Source organism: Leucopleurus acutus, assembly GCF_964270905.1.
Source record: "Leucopleurus acutus genome assembly, chromosome: 21".
Taxonomy (NCBI): domain Eukaryota; kingdom Metazoa; phylum Chordata; class Mammalia; order Artiodactyla; family Delphinidae; genus Leucopleurus; species Leucopleurus acutus.
Window position 1 is genome coordinate 9,296,521 of NC_139163.1, and position 18,985 is coordinate 9,315,505.

Below are 18,985 nucleotides of genomic sequence, written 5' to 3' on the forward strand. Positions count from 1 at the left end.
AACCTGGAGGCAGAGAGGTGCCAGTATTTTTGGAGAATGGTTAAAACACCAGCATGGTTGGAGCAACAGGTTGAGCAATGGGAGGGGAGGGCAGTGGGGAGCTGGCACCTCCAATATGATGGCTCTGTTTTCCAAAGGCAATTTTATTATCGTTTTTTAACAAGTCAAATTTCTTAGCAATTCATTGGAATAATTTTATTTTTAAGTTTAATTTAAAACACTATGTACTAGAAAGTCATTTTGGGAGAAAATAAAACTGCTTTAAAGAAAGCAATTATAGCTTATGTGTTATGATGGCTGTTAAAGTATTTTACCAAAACTAGCATTTATTTTATTTTTCAGTTATGGAAACAAAAAATCCTGTTTCCAACAGATAAACAGTTGCACAGGGTTAACAATATTTGCTTCATTATTTTAAACATCTTTTTTCCATTGGTGCTAGCAAACTAAAATACTTCTGGAAAAAAGAACTAAAAGGGAAATACTTTCTTTTCTTTTAAATAATTCTAAAATAATTTTGTAAAATATAAAAAAATTAACACAAAAATACTTTTTGAATGTTCAAGTAATTTTTTAAACATGTTAAATAATTAATTGTACCAAGCTGTCTTATAGTCATGTTCATAAATATATCAGTCACTTAAGTATCAGGCTTAAATTCTAAAACTTGAGTAATGCAAGTCATCTTTATTTTTATTATTTTCTTAATTAAAAAAAAATTGGCCACTCTGTGCAGTATGCAGGATCTTAGTTCGCAGGCCACTGTTCAAACCCGTACCCCCTGCAGTGGAAGCACAGAAATTTAATCACTGGACCACCAGGGAAGTCCCACAAATCATCTTAATTTGACTTCGATTGAAGGAACTTTGTAGTGTAGCCAAGTACCTGCTTATTTAGTTTTATGTGAATCAATAGACTAACATAAAACTGTATTAAAATGAAGTCCAGTGCAGAAATAAAATAAATTCAAATATTTATACTCAGAGGTATTTCTGAAATAGTTAACTTGACAGTATAAATCTTTTCAGTGTGCGAAAAATTTCTACATGATAAGTTTTTAACAACTTAAAATTAAATCAAAGGTGGGGGGAAGTGATATAAGAATCAGGAGGATAAATTAGGAGGCTAGTTCAGTGATGTTGCTATGAGACACTCAAACTGAGAAAGTGGAGACAGAAAGAAATGGTGAAAGGAATGTGGAAGAGGTAAAATTATATGGCTTGTTGATGAATGATGAAATGTATAAATGCATATATTTATAGTCTGTGGACTGTGACATAAGAAGGGGTAGGCACTGAGAAATCAACAACCTTGAAATGAAGTCTGGAATCCTTCTAAAGACTGACTGAATCAAGGTGATCACTCTCACTGCCAGAAGAAAATTAAATCCTCCAAGAAGGAAGATAACAACACACATAGCTTCTATGATGGCGTAACACAAAGTCTAGCATTCAACCAAAATGTCTAGAAATAACACCCAATGACCCAAAACCGAGAGACAGACAATACAAAAGGAAAAGGACATCTAGATATTATAGTTATCACTAAGGGACTTTGATAATTAACTATGATTTATATATTTAAGAATATAAATAAAATGATCAAGAATTTTGCCAGAAAACCGGAATTCATAACAAACCAAATGAAAGTTTTAAGAATTAAAAAATACAACATCTGAAATAAAGAACTCAATAGATGAGGCTTGAACTGGAAGATAGATTAGTAGAAAATATTCAACCTGAAGCAGAAAAAAAATGTACAGAAAACATGTGTGTAATTGGCATTGAAGAAGAGAAAGAGAGAGAAAATGGGACATAACTAATCTTTGAAGACATTATCACCAAGAATTTTCCAATATTGACAACAGACATCAGGATAGAGATTCAAGAAATTCTACAAGACAGTAGGCATAATAAGAAAAACCTCAGCCTGGCACATTATAATAAATCTTCTGAAAAACAGGACAAGGAAAGATCTTACAAGTAGTATAAACAAAGAAGTGTTATTTTCAAAACGGCAAATATAAGTTCAATGGAAGTTTTCTCAATATAAAGTAAAAAAAAAGTAAAAAGACAACAGAATGATATCTTTGAAGTCTTGGGGGAAAGAAACATGCTGTTAGCTTAAAGGGACAATTTTAAAAATTGACTAATCAAAAGAGAAAAAAAGAAAAATGAACTTTTATTAGTAATTATATTCTAAATAAAAGGATAAAATCTCTGATTAGATAAAAATAATATAAATAAAATAAGTAAATCAACAATAATGTAAAATAAGTATTTGATGCTTACATATACAAACATGAAATATTTATATACATAGAACAGTTGAAAGCAAAAGGCTAGAAAAAATACTCCTTCTAAGGACTAACCAACAGAAGAAAGAATGGTATAGCTTTATAATTATAAGTCAAAGAAGACATTAATGCCAGACATTCATGCTTTGTGCCCTTTTTGGTATGTTACACTTCAATAAAATCTATGCATAGGGAAAAAAAAATCTCTCTTCAAACAAACAAATAGAACAACCAAACATAAGGGAACAGTCTTTCCAATGAAGACAAATCTTCAGAAAGAAGTACATTTTCATATTTCATGAGTGCACATCACTCACTGAAATACTTCCTTTTTTTCAATTTGTATGTAATACTGTGTGAGTTCCTTAACGTGTATTAGGCGTTGTTCATCTTCCTCTGAAGAATCATGTACATTGTAGCGCCTCAGGTGAGAAGGTTGTGTTGATTCACAAATGATGTGATTGATAGGGCAAAGCATGTGCTCATATCCCTGAAACAACTTTGCTGAAAGCAAAGCTTCCTATTTGATTAGAGGCATTTGTTTTGGTTGAATTGATTTTTTTCTTACACTTTTTCTCTTTCAACATGCTTTTCTGTCAGCACATTGACTTCAGTCAATGAATTGAGTGTTTCTTCTCACTGGCTGACAGCAGCCGCTGTGTGACTGTTTTTTTTTATTTTTAAACATCTTTATTGGAGTATAATTGCTTTACAATGGTGTGTTAGTTTCTGCTGTATAACAAAGTGAATCAGCTATACATATACATATATCCCCATACCTCCTCCCTCTTGCATTTCCCTCCCACCCTCCATATCCCACCACTCTAGGTGGACACAAAGCACCGAGCTGATCTCCCTGTGCTATGCGGCTGCTTCCCACTAGCTATCTGTTTTACATTTGGTAGTGTATATATGTCCATGCCACTCTCTCACTTCATCCCAGCTTACCCTTCCCCCTCCCCGTGTCCTCAAGTCCATTCTCTACGTCTGTGTCTTTATTCCTGTCCTGCCCATAGGTTCTTCAGAGCCATTTTTTTTTCTTTAGATTCCATATATATGTGTTAGCATATGGTATTTGTTTTTCTCTTTCTGACTTATTTCACTCTCTATGACAGACTCTAGGTCCATCCATCTCACTACAAATAACTCAATTTCGTTTCTTTTTATGGCTGAGTAATATTCCATTGTATATATGTGTCACATCTTTATCCATTCATCTGTCAGTGGACACTTAGGTTGCTTCCATGTCCTGGCTACTGTAAATAGAGCTGCAATCAACATTGTGGTACATGACTCTTTTTGAATGATGGTTTTCTCAGGGTATATGCCCAGTAGTGGGATTGCTGGGTCATATGGTTGTTCTATTTTTAGTTTTTTAAGGAAACTCCACACTGTTTTCCATAGTGGCTGTATCCATTTACATTCTGATGAACAGTGCAAGAGGGTTCCCTTTTCTCTACACCCTCTCCAGCATTTATTATTTGTAGATTTTTTGATGATGGCCATTCTGACTGGTATGAGGTGATACTTCATTTTAGTTTTGATTTGCATTTCTCTAATGATTAGTTATGTTGAGCCTCTTTTCATGTGCCTCTTGGCCAGCTGTATATCTTCCTTGGTGAAATGTCTGTTTAGGTTTTTGCCCATTTTTTTAATTGAGTTGTTTTTTTTTTTTTTTCCTGATATTGAGCTGCATGAGCTGCTTGTATGTTTTGGAGATGAGTCCTTTGTCAGTTTCTTCATTTGCAAATATTTTCTCCCATTCTGAGGTTTGTCTTTTCGTCTTGTTTATGGTTTCCTTTGCTTTGCAAAAGCTTTTAAGTTTCATTAGCTCCCATTTGTTTATTTTTGTTTTTATTTCCATTTCTTTAGGAGGTGGGTAAAAAAGGATCTTGCTGTGATTTATGTCATAGAGTGTTCTGCCTATGTTTTCCTCTAAGAGTTTTATAGTGTCTGGCCTTACATTTAGGTCTCTAATCCATTTTGAATTTATTCTTGTTTATGGTGTGAGGGATTTTTCTAATTTCATTCTTTTACATGTAGCTGTCCAGTTTTCCCAGCACCACTTATTGAAGAGGCTGTCTTTTCTCCATTGTATATTCTTGCCTCCTTTATCAAAGATAAGGTGACCATATGTGTGTGGGTTTGTCTCTGGGCTTTCTATCCTGTTCCATTGATCTGTATTTCTTTTTTTGTGCCAGTACCATACTGTCTTGATTACTGTAGCTTTGTGGTATAGTCAGAAGTCAGGGAGCCTGATTCCTCCAGCTTTGTTTTTCTTTCTCAAGATGGCTTTGGCTATTCGGGGCCTTTTGTGTTTCCATACAAATTGTGAAATTTTTGTTCTAGTTCTGTGAAGAATGTTATTGGTAGTTTGATAGGGATTGCATTGAATCTGAGGACTGCTTTGAGTAGTATAGTCATTTTCACAATATTGATTCTTCCAATCCAAGTACATGGTATATCTCTCCAACTGTTTGTATCATGTTTAGTTTCTTTCATCAGTGTCTTATAGTTTTCTGCATACAGGTCTTTTGTCTCCCTAGGTAGGTTTATTCCTAGGTATTTTATTCTTTTTGTTGCAGTGGTAAATGGGAGTGTTTGTTTAATTTCTCTTTCAGATTTTTCATCATTAGTGTATAGGAATGCAAGAGATTTCTGTGCATTAATTTTGTATCCTGCTGCTTTACCAGATTCATTGATTAGCTCTAGTAGTTTTCTGGTGGCATCTTTAGGATCCTCTATGTGAAATATCATGTCATCTGCAAACAGTGACAGTTTTACTTCTTCTTTTCCAATTTGGATTCCTTTTATTTCTTTTTCTTCTCTGATTGCTGTGGCTAAAACTTCCAAAACTATGTTGAATAAGAGTGGTAAGAGTGGACAACCTTGTCTTGTTCCTGATCTTAGTGGAAATACTTTCAGTTTTTCACCAGTGAGAATGATGTTGGCTGTGGTTTGTCATACATGGCCTTTATTATGTTGAGGTAAGTTCCCTCTATGCCCACTTTCTGACGGGTTTTAATCATAAATGCATGCAGAATTTTGTCAAAAGCTTTTTCTGCATCTATTGAGATGATCATATTGTTTTTATCTTTCAATTTGTTAATATGGTTTATCACATTGATTGATTGCATATACCCCACTTGATCATGGTGTATGAACCTTTTAATGTGCTGTTGAATTCTGTTTGCTATTATTTTGTTCAGATTTTGCATCTATGTTCATCAGTAATATTGGCCTGTAGTTTTCGTTTTTTGTGACATCTTTGTCTGGTTTTGGTATCAGAGTGATGGTGGCCTCATAGAATGAGTTTGGGAGTGTTCCTCCCTCTGCATAATTTTGCAAATGTTTGAGAAGGATAGGTGTTAGCTCTTCTCTAAACTTTTTTTTTTTTTTTTGCGGTACGTGGGTGTCTCACTGCCGTGGCCTCTCCCGCTGCGGAGCACAGGCTCCGGACACTCAGGCCCAGCAACCATGGCTCATGGGCCCAGCCGCTCTGCGGCATGTGGGATCCCCCCGGACTGGGGCAGAAACCCACGTCCCATGCATCGGCAGGCAGACTCCCAACCACTGCACCGTCAGGGAAGCCCTTCTTCTCTAAACTTTTGATAGAATTCGCCTGTGAAGCCATCAGGTCCTGGGCTTTTGTTTGTTGGAAGATTTTAAATCACAGTTTCAATTTCAGTGCTTGTGGTTGGTCTGTTTATATTTTCTATTTCCTCTTGGTTCAGTCTTGGAAAATTGTGGTTTTCTAAGAATTTGTCCATTTCTTCCAGGTTGTCCATTTTATTGCCATATAGTTGCTTATAGTAATCGCTCATGATCCCTTGTATTTCTGCAGTGTAAGTTGCTACTTTTTCATTTCTAATTCTATTGATTTTAGTCTTCTCCCTTTTTTTCTTGATGAGTCTGGCTAATGGTTTATCAATTTTGTTTATCTTCTCAAATAACCAGCTTTTAATTTTATTGATCTCTGCTATCGTTTCCTTCATTTCTTTTTCATTTATTTCTGTTCTGATTTTATGATTTCTTTCCTTCTGCTAACCTTGGTTTCTTTTGTTCTTTCTCCAATTGCTTTAGTTGTAAGTTTAGGTTGTTTATTTGAGATGTTTCTTGTTTCCTGAGGTAGGATTGTATTGCTATAAACTTCCCTTTTAGAACTGCTTTTGCTACATCCCATAGGTTTTGGGTTGTCGTGTTTTCATTGTCATTTACTTGCAGGTATTTTTTGATTTCCTGTTTGATTTCTTCAGTGATCCCTCGGTTGTTTAGTAGTGTATTGTTTAGCCTCCACATGTTTGCATTTTTTACAGATTTTTTCCTGTAATTGATATCTAGTTTCATAGCGCTGTGGTTGGAAAAGATACTTGATACAATTTCAATATTCTTAAATTTACCAAAGCTTGATTTGTGACCCAAGATATGATCTATCCTGGAGAATGTTCCACGAGCACTTGAGAAGAAAGTGTATTCTGTTGTTTTTGGATGGAATGTCCTATAAATATCAACTAAGTCCATCTTGTTTAATGTCATTTAAATCTTGTGTTTCCTTATTTATTTTCATTTTGGATGATCTGTCCATTGATGAAAGTGGGGTGGTAAAGTCCCCTACTATTTTTGTGTTACTGTCGATTTCCCCTTTTATGGCTGTTAGCACTTGCCTTATGTATTGAGATGCTCCTATGTTGGATGCATAAATATTTACAATTGTTATATCTTTTTCTTTGATCAATCCCTTGATCATTATGTAGTGTCCTTCGTCTCTTGTAATAGTCTTTCTTTTAAAGTCTATTTTGTCTGATACAAGAATTGCTACTCCAGCCTTCTTTTGATTTCCATTTGCATGGAATATCTTTTTCCATCCTCTCGCTTTCAATCTGTATGTGTCCCTAGGTCTGAAGTGGGTCTCTTGTAGACAGCATATATACGGGTCTTGTTTTTGTATCCATTCAGCTATTCTATGTCTTTTGGTTGGAGCATTTAATCCATTTACATTTAAGGTAGTTATTGATATGTATGTTCCTATTACCATTTTCTTAGTTGTTTTGGGTTTGTTATTGTAGGTCTTTTCCTTCTCTTGTGTTTCGTGCCTAGAGAAGTCACTTTAGCATTTGTTGTAAAGCTGGTTTGGTGGCACTGAATTCCTTTAGCTTTTGCTTGCCTGTAAAGGTTTTAATTTCTCTGTCAAATCTGAATGAGATCCTTGCTGGGTAGAGTAATCTTGGTTGTAGGTTTTTCCCTTTCATCACTCTAAATATGTCCTGCCACTCCCTTCTGGCTTGCAACGTTTCTGCTGAAGGATCAGCTGTTACCTTATGGGGATTCTGTTGTATGTTATTTGTTGCTTTTCCCTTGCTGCTTTTAATATTTTTACTTTGTATTTAATTTTTGATAGTTTGATTAGTATGTGTCTTGGCATGTTTCTCCTTGGATTTATCCTGTATGGGACTCTCTGTGCTTCCTGGAGTTGATTGACTATTTCCTTTCCCATATTAGGGAAGTTTTCAAGTATAATCTCTTCAAATATTTTCTCAGTCCCTTTCTTTTTCTTTTCTTCTCTGGGACCCCTATAATACGAGTGTTGGTGCATTTAATGTTTTCCCAGAGGTCTCTGAGACTATCCTCAATTCTTTTCATTCTTTTTTGTTTATTCTGCTCTGTGGTAGTTATTTCCACTATTTTATCTTCCAGGTCACTTATCCGTTCTTCTGCCTCAGTTATTCTGCTATTGATTCCTTTAGAGTATTGCTAATTCGATTTATTGTGTTGTTCATCATTGTTTGTTTGCTCTTTAGTTCTTCTAGGTCCTTGTTAAACATTTCTTCTAACTTTTCCATTCTATTTCCAAGGTTTTGGATCATCTTTACTATCATTACTCTGAATTCTTTTTCATGTAGACTATTTCCTCTTCATTTCTTTGGTGTGGTGGGTTTTTACCTTGCTCCTTCATCTGCTGTGTGTTTCTCTGTCTTCTCATTTTGCTTAACTTACAGTGTTTAGGGCCTCCTTTTCGCAGGCTGCAGGTTCTTATTTTCCATTGCTTTTGGTGTCTGCCCCCAGTGGGTAAGTTTGGTTCAGTGGGCTGTGTAGGCTTCCTAGTGGAGGGGACTGATGCCTGGGTTCTGGTGGATGAGACTGGATCTTGTCTTTCTGGTGGACTGGACTGCATCCGGTGGTGTGTTTTGGGATGTCTGTATCTTATTATGATTTTAGCCAGCCTCTCTGCTAATGGGTAGGGTTGTGTTCCTGCCTTGCTAGTTGTTCGGCATAGGGTGTCCAGCAGTGTAGCTTGCTGTTCACTGAGTGGAACTGGGTCTTAGTGTTGAGATGGAGATCTCTGGATGAGCTTTCGCCGTTTGATAATATGTGGAGCTGTGAGGTCTCTGGTAGACCAATGTCCTGAACTGTGCTCTCCCATCTCAGAGGCTCAGGCCTGACACCCGACCGGAGCACCAAGACCCTGTCAGCCATGCGGCTTAGAAGAAAAGGGAGAAAATAAATAAATAAATAAATAAATTAGTTACTAAAATAAAACAATTATTAAAAATAGAAAAGTTTAAAAGTAATTTTAAAAAGAAAGAGGGAAAGAAGAGAGCAACCAAACCAAAAAAAGCAAATCCAATGATAACAAGCGCTAAAAACTATACATAAAACAAAACATGGACAGACCGAAACCTAGAACAAATGGTAAAAGTAAAGCTATACTGACAAAATCACACAAAGAAGCATCCACATACACACTCACAAAAAAGAGAAAAAAAGGAAAAAATAATATATATATAAAAAGGAAGAGAGCAACCAAATAAATAAACAAATCTGCCAATGATAATAAGCTCTAAATAGTAAACTAAGATAAGCATAAAACCAGAAACAAATTACATGCAGAAAGGAAACCCCAAGTCTGCAGTTGTTCCCAAAGTCCACCACCTCACTTTTGGGATGATTTGTTTTCTATTCAGGTATTCCACGGATGCAGGTACATCAAGTTGATTGTAGAGATTTAATCCACCGCTCCTGAGGCTTCTGGGAGAGATTTCCCTTTCTCTTCTTTGTTCGCGCAGCTCCTGGGGTTCAGCTTTGGGTTTGGCCCCGCCTCTGCGTGTAGGTCGCCGGAGGGCGTCTGTTCTTTGTCTAGACAGGACGGGGTTAAAGGAGCAGCTCATTAGAGGTCTCTGGCTCACTCAGGCTAGGGGGAGCGAGGGGTATGGGATGCGGGGTGAGCCTGCGGCTGCAGATCCTGGTGTGACATTGCACCAGCCTGAGGCACACCGTGTGTTCTCCCGGGGAAGTTGTCCCTGGATCACGGGACCGTGGCAGTGGCGGGCTGCACAAGCTCCCAGGAAAGGAGGTGTGTACAGTGACTTGTGCTCGCACACAGGCTACTTGGTGGCTGCAGCAGCAGCCTTAGTGTTTTGTGCCCGTCTCTGGGGTCCGTGCTGATAGCCGCGGCTCATGCCCGTCTCTTTAGCTCCTTTAAGCAGCACTCTTGATCCTCTCTCCTCGTGCACCCAAAACAATGGTTTCTTGCCTCTTCGGCAGCTCCATGCTTTTTCCAGGACCCCCTCCTGGCTAGCTGTGGGCACTAGCCCCCTTCAGGCTGTGTTCATGCTGCCAACCCCAGTCCTCTCCGTGGGATCTGACCCTCTGAAGCCCGATCCTCCGCTCCCAGCCCCGCCCCCCCCGGCGGGTGAGCAGACAAGCCTCTCGGGCTGGTGAGTGCTGGTCGGCACTGATCCTCTGTGCGGGAATCTCTCCGCTTTGCCCTCCGCACCCCTGTGGCTGCGCTCTCCTCTGCGGCTCCGAAGTTTCCCCCTCCGCCACCTGCGAAGGGGCTTCCTAGTGTGTAGAAAACTTTCCTCCTTCACAGCTCCCTCCCACTGGTGCAGGTCCTGTCCCTATTGTTTTGTCTCTGTTTATTCTTTTTTCTTTTGCCCTACCCAGGTACGTGGGGAGTTTCTTGCCTTTTGGGAGGTCTGAGGTCTTCTGCCAGTGTTCAGTAGGTGTTCTGTAGGAGTTGTTCCACATGTAGATGTATTTTTGATGTATTTGTGGGGAGGAAGGTGACCTCCATGTCTTAGTCCTCCGCCATCTTGAAGGCCCCGCTGACTGTTTTGTTAATACACAATGAATGCTTCACTGAAAATTCCATTCGCTGTGACCTGGACTTTAACATGCAGCTGGAAAGTTCCATACATTTGCCAAATCTGTCTCTGCTGTGCATGCAGTTCTCCTTGTCAATATTCTTGTAATGTGTGCTTAACTTTGTTTTCCTATGTGTGTGTGTGTGTGTGTGTGTGTGTATTTATATCCAAACTTTATTTAGAGTAGTTTTATATTCGGAGCAAAACTAAGAGGGAGATACAGAGATATACCCACTGCCTGCACACATGCACAGCCTCCCAATTAATATCCCCCACCAAATGGTGCAACTTTTTCCCAAGGATGAACCTGTGTGGACACCTCATCATCACCCAAAGTTCGTGGTTTACATTAGGGTTCACTCTTGATGTTGCAGTCTATGGGTTTGGACAAATGTATAATGACGTGTATCCATCATTACAGTATCATACAAAGTATTTTCATTGCCCTAAAAATCCTCTGTGCTCCACCTATTCATCCCTCCCACTTCCCAACCCATCAACCACTGATCTTTTTGCTGTTTACATAGTTTCACCTTTTCTGGAATGTCCTAGGGTTGGAATCATCCTGTAGTGGCCTTTTCAGATTGTTTTCTTTCACTTAGTGCATTTACATTTCCTCCATGTCATTTCATGGCCTGATAGCTCATTTCCTTTCAGTGCTAAAGAAGTTTCCATCCTATGATATAATTTTTGTGGTAAAGGGACATGATAATTCCAGAGTGTGTAACCCAAGCATTACGTGAATGAATCAGAACTTTTCTTAGCTTAGACATGCTTTCCTATTAATGATGTGACGTTATATCACCGCAGAGCAGTAAGGCACATAGGGTGACCAACCCTCCCAGTTTGTCCAGTGCTGCCCCAGTTTTAGCACTGACAGTCCTGCACCCAGAGAAGAACTTCAGTGTCAGATACATGGGAGGGTTGCTCACCCTAAGTCGATTTTTAAAATCAAAGATACAAATTCACAGCTATAATATAGAATAATTACTGTAAAAGACCAAGATATTGTGATTCAAATATGAATATGAATTACAAATGGCTATAGATTCTTTAAAGGACGGTCTTGCTATCTTTATATATCTATACCTATGGCTTGTCTGTTTAAGCAGCAGGATTCCCCCCACGCCTTGAAGGAAAAAGTGGAGATATTTGGTGCCTTAAACAATGGTTTTGACATTTCTTTTCTCTGCAGACTCACTGGATCCAGTGTTCCTGACCTTATTGTGAGTATGAGCAACCAGATGTGGCTACATCTACAGTCTGATGACAGCATCGCCTCGCCTGGATTTAAAGCTGTTTACCAAGGTATGGCCCGAACACACTTAGCAGCATTTAAAACCAGCTTTCCTGCAGATGGCCAGGACCATTTTCTATGTGTTAGGTGTAAATAAAACTGACAAGTCAGAACAATGTTTAAAAATAAGGACTAATTATTTGCAACTTCTGTAATTAAAGTTCTACTTATAGCTTGTTTTTGCAAGGGAGAAACGTTAACTTCTCGAAAGCTTGGCTCGCCGTTACTGTGGCAAAACGAAGATTGAGATCAAGTATAAAATGTAAGCCAGGAAATGTGTTCACACTTGTCAATCTTGGCATTTTAGCTCTTCCCGAGGGAAGTTGTTATGCTTATAACTAAGGGAAGCATTTTGAACAAAGTATGAATTTGAGTGGCATCAACTCGATGAAGTTTATTGTATACATCCTCAGGTACAAATGTGTGGGTTTCTAATGGAAGACAGGGAAATCTAGACAGAGTTGGAAAAAATCTACTAAGTACTTGTATAGGAGAAAAATAACCTTGCTTTGAGAGTTATGAGTTATGCTTGCTCTGGAGAAGAGAATGCTCCTTCAGGGAGGTTGGCTTCGTCTCTGAGTCATGAGATGATGAGGAGCCGCCACCGCAGTGAACGGTTTGCCGTGGTGAAGTAGCTGCTGTGCGGTGACCAGGGCCCCGGGCTCTGTGTCCTGCCTCTTTAAACAGCCTCACCGGACTGTTCCACCTATATTGTTTCCTCTGGAGCTCCTAGGAAACACATCTCTTAACCGGAGCATATTGATTGGTATTTCTTAAAACATTTTTTAATTATGAAAAACTTCAAAATGCAAACAGAAGTAGAAAGAATAATATAATGAACCTGAGATAACCTACATTTACAAACTTTTTTGCAAGACTCCCAGATAGTCTGCTGTTGACTCGAGTATTGACTGTACATGCGGGACACAGCTGCCCCATCCATGTGTTCCTCTAGATTGCCAGCCTCTGCTCAGCCTTGCCCTTCCTCAAGTGTCCTACATCTTTTGGGAAATCAATGATATTTCCTTCTATTAGACATTCCCAAAAGGTTCCAGGCTTACAGGCAAACCTTTATAAAATGACTACATCTTAAAAAAAATTAACTTCTCTCTTCCTATTCCCACCAAAAAAAAAGAAAACCCTGTCCCACTGCCACCCTCACAAAAACAAAATCAACAAACCGCTTACTGCTTCCACGTGTTCAGAGGTTTAGTTCACATAACCCCCTTCTTGTGCACTTTGGTTTTGAAGGTGACAGTGCAGCAGCCAGGCTAGCCCTCGCCTGTCTTTCGGGGCACACCATGATCCATGAGTCAGTGTCTCTTGATCGCTAGAAACGGTAAAGAACTGAGAATGAAACAAGGTAGAAGGGGAATCTGAGACTGGAATATGAAGAATAAAAATGACCTTCATGATCTTCCATCCTCAGGGCACCTAGAATAGCTGTCAGGAAGCACATCTGTTTTAACTGGCAAAAACACACACACATAAGAACACACAGACCATTTAACTTTCGATCTGTGCTTTCATGTTCTCTATGTCAGTAATTAAATAGTTTTGACTCAAGAAACATTTAAGAAGGCTTGTGAGCATGCTAAATTCTTCTTTTGGGGTTATGCAAAAGCAAAATGGTGATGGATCACTGCTTGTATTTTCAGCTTAGACCCTTCGTATATTTGACTAAAAGAAATAAATTGTTCTCCTGTGCCCAAAGATGAAATGTGTCCCCAGATATGATACAATGAACTTACTAACACTAACAATGTTTTATAAATTATTATATAAAACTACTTATATATGAAACTTAAAAAATATATTTAAGCTGCCATTTTACATATACTGGCATACTTTCATTAAACCACAACTAATTTGAAGTGAATTTCAGTAAGATTCAAAAGAACATATTCGCATCTTGAATTCAAGTTATAGTCATGAGAAGTCTTTTCAGAATCATTTTATACTATCTTACAAATACCTTTGCTCTGATAGTTGATCAGAATTACCAGTACAATTTTAAACAGACAATTTTTTTTTCACACACACACACTGTATTTTATTTTTACAAGAGATAAATAAACTGACACCAAGCATTGTAAATGGATGACCACAACAAAAGCAACAATGACTGCAATTACCACACACGAAACACACTCATACTATGTCATAATATTGACGTTCAGTCCAGTAATCCTCCACTGTAACAGCTCCTTTACTTTTCAGTGAAAATTGATTTGTATATTTTTTGCCTCTGAGTCCTTGTGGGATTTTTTTTTTAATTCAAACACAAAGTCATAAAAATTATAATCATCCTCATCAGTTCACTCTGTCCCATATAATTAATTTTTTTTATCTTGATCTTTTGTTAGCACTTTTATGAATTCATCAGTTTTCCATTAGTGTTTTGAAAATGCTTTTTCATTCAGTTCAGCAGTATAGTCAGTTACCAGAAAAATGTACTTGTCCGAGTCTATTCCATGAATTCCTTGAAGATGAAACCCTTTTATAGGAACATTTTTACAAAAGCATCAGAGTACACCCAGAACTGTCTGTAAATGACAAAAGACTTAAAAATGACCACGATTTTTAGATTGGATGAAAGTTCATAATAATGCAATTGACAAGGAAATTTAGTTATTTCTGAGATATACATTTTACGGTAATAGAATTATGACTTATAACGTTATACCAGAACGTATAAGATTTTTAGAAATTTCATATAATGTCTGAAACATTTATATTAACATATTTCCATACAAATAACCCAAAGAAAGTTTAGTATTAGTTGTTTTGTTTGTTTGTTTGTATACTGCAGGTTCTTATTAGTCATCAATTTTATACACATCAGTGTATACATGTCAATCCCAATCGCCCAATTCAGCACACCACCATCCCCACCCCCACCTCCAACCCCCACCCCCGTGGTTTTCTCCCCTTGGTGTCCATACGTTTGTTCTCTACATCTGTGTCTCAACTTCTACCCTGCAAACTGGTTCGTCTGTATGATTTTTCTAGGTTCCACATACATGCGTTAATATATGATATTTGTTTTTCTCTTTCTGACTTACTTCACTCTGTATGACAGTCTCTAGATCCATCCACGTCTCAACAAATGACCCAATTTCGTTCCTTTTTATGGCTGAGTAATATTCCATTGTATATACGTACCACATCTTCTTTATCCATTCATCTGTCGATGGGCATTTAGGTTGCTTCCATGACCTGGCTATTGTAAATAGTGCTGCAGTGAACATTGGGGTGCATGTGTCTATTTGAATTATGGTTTTCTCTGGGTATATGCCCAGTAGTGGGATTGCTGGATCATATGGTAATTCTATTTTTAGTTTTTTAAGGAACCTCCATACTGTTCCCCATTGTCGCTGTATCAATTTACAATCCCACCAACAGTGCAAGAGGGTTCCCTTTTCTCCACACCCTCTCCAACATTTGTTGTTTGTAGATATTCTGATGATGCCCATTCTAACTGGTGTGAGGTGATACCTCATTGAAGTTTTGATTTGCATTTCTCTCATAATTAGTGATATTGAGCAGCTTTTCATGTGCTTCTTGGCCATCTGTATGTCTTCTTTGGAGAAATGTGTATTTAGGTCTTCTGCCCATTTTTGGATTGGGTTTTTTTTTTTTTAATATTGAGCTGCATGAGCTGTTTATATATTTTGGAGATTAATCATTTGTCTGTTGATTCGCTTGCAAATATTTTCTCCCATTCTGAGGGTTGTTTTTCCGTCTTGTTAATGGTTTCCTTTGCTGTGCGAAAGCTTTGAAGTTTCATTAGGTCCCACTTGTTTATTTTTGTTTTTATTTCCATTACTCTAGGAGGTGGATCAAAAAAGATCTTGCTGTGATTTATGTCACACAGTGTTCTTCCTATGTTTTACTCTAAGAGTTTTATAGTGTTCGGTCTTACATTTAGGTCTCAAATACTTTTTGAGTTTATTTTTGTGTATGATGTTAGGGAGTGTTCTAATTTCATTCTTTTACATGTAGCTGTCCAGTTTTCCCAGCACCACTTATTGAAGAGACTGTCTTTTCTCCATTGTATATCTTTGCCTCCTTTGTCATAGATTAGCTGGCCATAGGTGCATAGGTTTATCTCTGGGCTTTCTATCTTGTTCCATTGATCTATGTTTCTGTTTTTGTGCCAGTACCATATTGTCTTGATTACTGTAGCTTTGTAGTATAGTCTGAAGTCAGGGAGTCTGATTCCTCCAGCTCTGTTTTTTTCCCTCAAGACTGTTTTGGCTATTCAGGGTCTTTTGTGTCTCCATACAAATTTTAAGATGATTTGTTCTAGTTCTGTAAAAAATGCCATTGGTAACTTGATAGGGATTGCATTGAATCTGTAGATTGCTTTGGGTAGTATAGTCATTTTCACAATATTGATTCTTCCAATCCAAGAACGTGGTATATCTCTCCATCTATTGGTATCATCTTTAATTTCTTTCATCAGTGTCTTATAGTTCTCTGCCTAAAGGTCTTTTGTCTCCCTAGGTAGATTTATTCCTAGATATTTTATTCTTTTTGTTGCAGTGGTAAATGGGAGTGTATCCATAATTTCTCTTTCAGATTTTTCATCATTAGTGTATAGGAATGCAAGAGATTTCTGTGCATTAACTTTGTATGCAGCTTTACCAAATTCATTGATTAGCTCTAGTAGTTTTCTGGTGGCATTTTTAGGATTCTCTATGTATAGTATCATGTCATCTGCAAACAGTGACAATTTTACTACTTCTTTTCCAATTTGGATTCCTTTTATTTCTTTTTCTTCTCTGATTGCCATGGCTAGGACTTCCAAAACTATGTTGAATAATACTGGTGAGAGTGGACATCCTTGTTTCGTTCCTGATCTTAGAGGAAATGCTTTCAGTTTTTCACCGTTGAGAATGATGTTTGCTGTGGGTTTGTCGTGTATGGCCTTTATTATGTTGAAGTAGGTTCCTTCTATGCCCACTTTCTGGAGAGTTTTCATCATAAATGGGTGTTGAATTTTGTCAAAAGCTTTTTCTGCATCTATTGAGATGATCATATGGTTTTTATCCTTCAGTTTGTTAATATGGTGTATCACATTGATTGATTTGCATATATTGAAGAATCCTTGCATCCCTGGGATAAATCCCACTTGATCATGGTGTACGATCCTTTTAATGTGTTGTTGGATTCTGTTTGCTAGTATTTTGTTGAGGATTTTTGCATCTGTATTCATCAGTGATATTGGTCTGTAATTTTTTTTTTTGTAGTATCTTTGTCTGGTTTTGGCATCAGGGTGATGGTGGCCTCATAGAATGAGTTTGGGAGTGTTCCTTCCCCTGCAATATTTTGGAAGAGTTTGAGAAGGATGGGTGTTAGCTCTACTCTAAATGTTTGAGAGAATTCACCTGTGAAGCCATCTGGCCCTGGGCTTTTGTTTGTTGGAAGACTTTTAATCACAGTTTCAATTTCATTACTTGTGATTGGTCTGTTCATATTTTCTGTTTCTTCCTGGTTCAGTCTTGGAAGGTTATACCTTTCTAAGAATTTGTCCATTTCTTCCAGGTTGTCCATTTTATTGGCATAGAGTTTCTTGTAGTAGTCTCTTAGGATGCTTTCTATTTCTGCGGTGTCTGTTGTAACTTCTCCTTTTTCATTTCTAATTTTATTGATTTGAGTCCTCTCCCTCTTTTTCTGGATGAGTCTGGCTAATGGTTTATCAATTTTGTTTATCTTCTCAAAGAACCAGCTTTTAGTTTTATTGATCTTTGCTATTGTTTTCTTTGTTTCTATTTCATTTATTTCTGCTCTGATCTTTATGATTTCTTTCCTTTTTCTAACTTTGGGTTTCATTTGTTCTTCTTTCTCTAGTTCCTTTAGGTTAAGTTTAGATTGTTTACTTGAGATTTTTCTTGTTTCTTGAGGTAGGCTTGTATAGCTATAAGCTTCCCTCTTAGAACTGCTTTTGCTGCATCCCATAGGTTTTGGATTGTCGTGTTCTCATTGTAATTTGGTTGTAGGTATTTTTTGATTTCCTCTTTGATTTCTTCAGTGATCTGTTGGTTATTTAGTAACGTATTGTTTAGCCTCCATGTGTTTGTGTTTTTTATGGTTTTTTTCCCTGTAATTCATTTCTAATTTCATAGCGTTGTGGTCAGAAAAGATGCTTGATATGATTTCAGTTTTCTTAAATTTACTGAGGCTTGATTTGTAACCCAAGATGTGATCTATCCTGGAGAATATTCCATGTGCTCTTGAGAAGAAAGTGTAATCTGCTGTTTTGGATGGAATGTCCTATAAGTATCAATTAAATCTTTCTGGTCTATTGTGTCATTTAAAGCTTGTGTTTCCTTATTTATTTTCATTTTGGATGATCTGTCTAGTGGTGTAAGTGAGGTGTTAACGTCCCCCACTATTATTGTGTTACTGTTGATTTCCTCTTTTATAGCTGTTAGCAGTTGTCTTATGTATTGAGGTGCTCCTATGTTGGGTGCATATGTATTTATAATTGTTATATCTTCTTCTTGGATTGATCCCTTGATCATTATGTAGTGTCCTTCCTTGTCTCTTGTAACATTCTTTATTTTAAAGTCTATTTTATCTGATATGAGTATAGCTACTTTTGATTTCCATTTGCATGGAATATCTTTTTCCATCCCCTCATTTTCAGTCTATATATGTCCCTAGGTCTGAAGTGGGTCTCTTGTAGACAGCATATATATGGGTCTTGTTTTTGTATCCATTCAGCAAGCCTGTGTCTTTTGGTTGGAGCATTTAATCTATTCATGTTTAAGGTAATTATTGATATGTATGTTCCTGTGACAATTTTCTTAATTTTTTGGGTTTGTTTTTGTAGGTCCTTTTCTTCTCTTGTGTTTTCCACTTAGAGAAGTTCCTTTAGCATTTGTTGTAGAGCTGGTTTGGTGGTGCTGAATTCTCTTAGCTTTTGCTTGTCTTTAAAGCTTTTGATTTCTCCATCGAATCTGAATGAGATCCTTGCCTGGTAGAGGAATCTTGGTTGTAGATTCTTCCCTTTGATCAATTTCAGTATATCATGCCACTCCTTTCTGGCTTGTAGAGTTTCTGCTGAGAAATCAGCTGTTAACCTTATGGGAGTTCCCTTGCATGTTATTTTTCGTTTTTTCCTTGCTGCTTTCAATAATTTTTCTTTGTGTTTAATTTTTTCCAATTTGATTACTATGTGTCTTAGTGTGTTTCTCCTTGGGTTTATCCTGTATGGGACTCACTGCACTTCCTGGACTT

General features: G+C 37.5%; 1 protein-coding gene across 1 annotated transcript in view; it reads left to right on the top strand.

The window, feature by feature from the left end:
* Positions 1–18,985, top strand: part of CSMD1 (CUB and Sushi multiple domains 1) — a gene marked incomplete at its 3' end in the record, with an annotated part of 1,744,596 nt that overhangs the window by 1,350,426 nt on the left and 375,185 nt on the right. Inside the window, exon 12 of the mRNA XM_082863948.1 lies at positions 11,636–11,748. Coding sequence (XP_082720074.1) covers positions 11,636–11,748 — 113 coding nt within the window. The remainder of the gene's footprint in view (positions 1–11,635; positions 11,749–18,985) is intronic.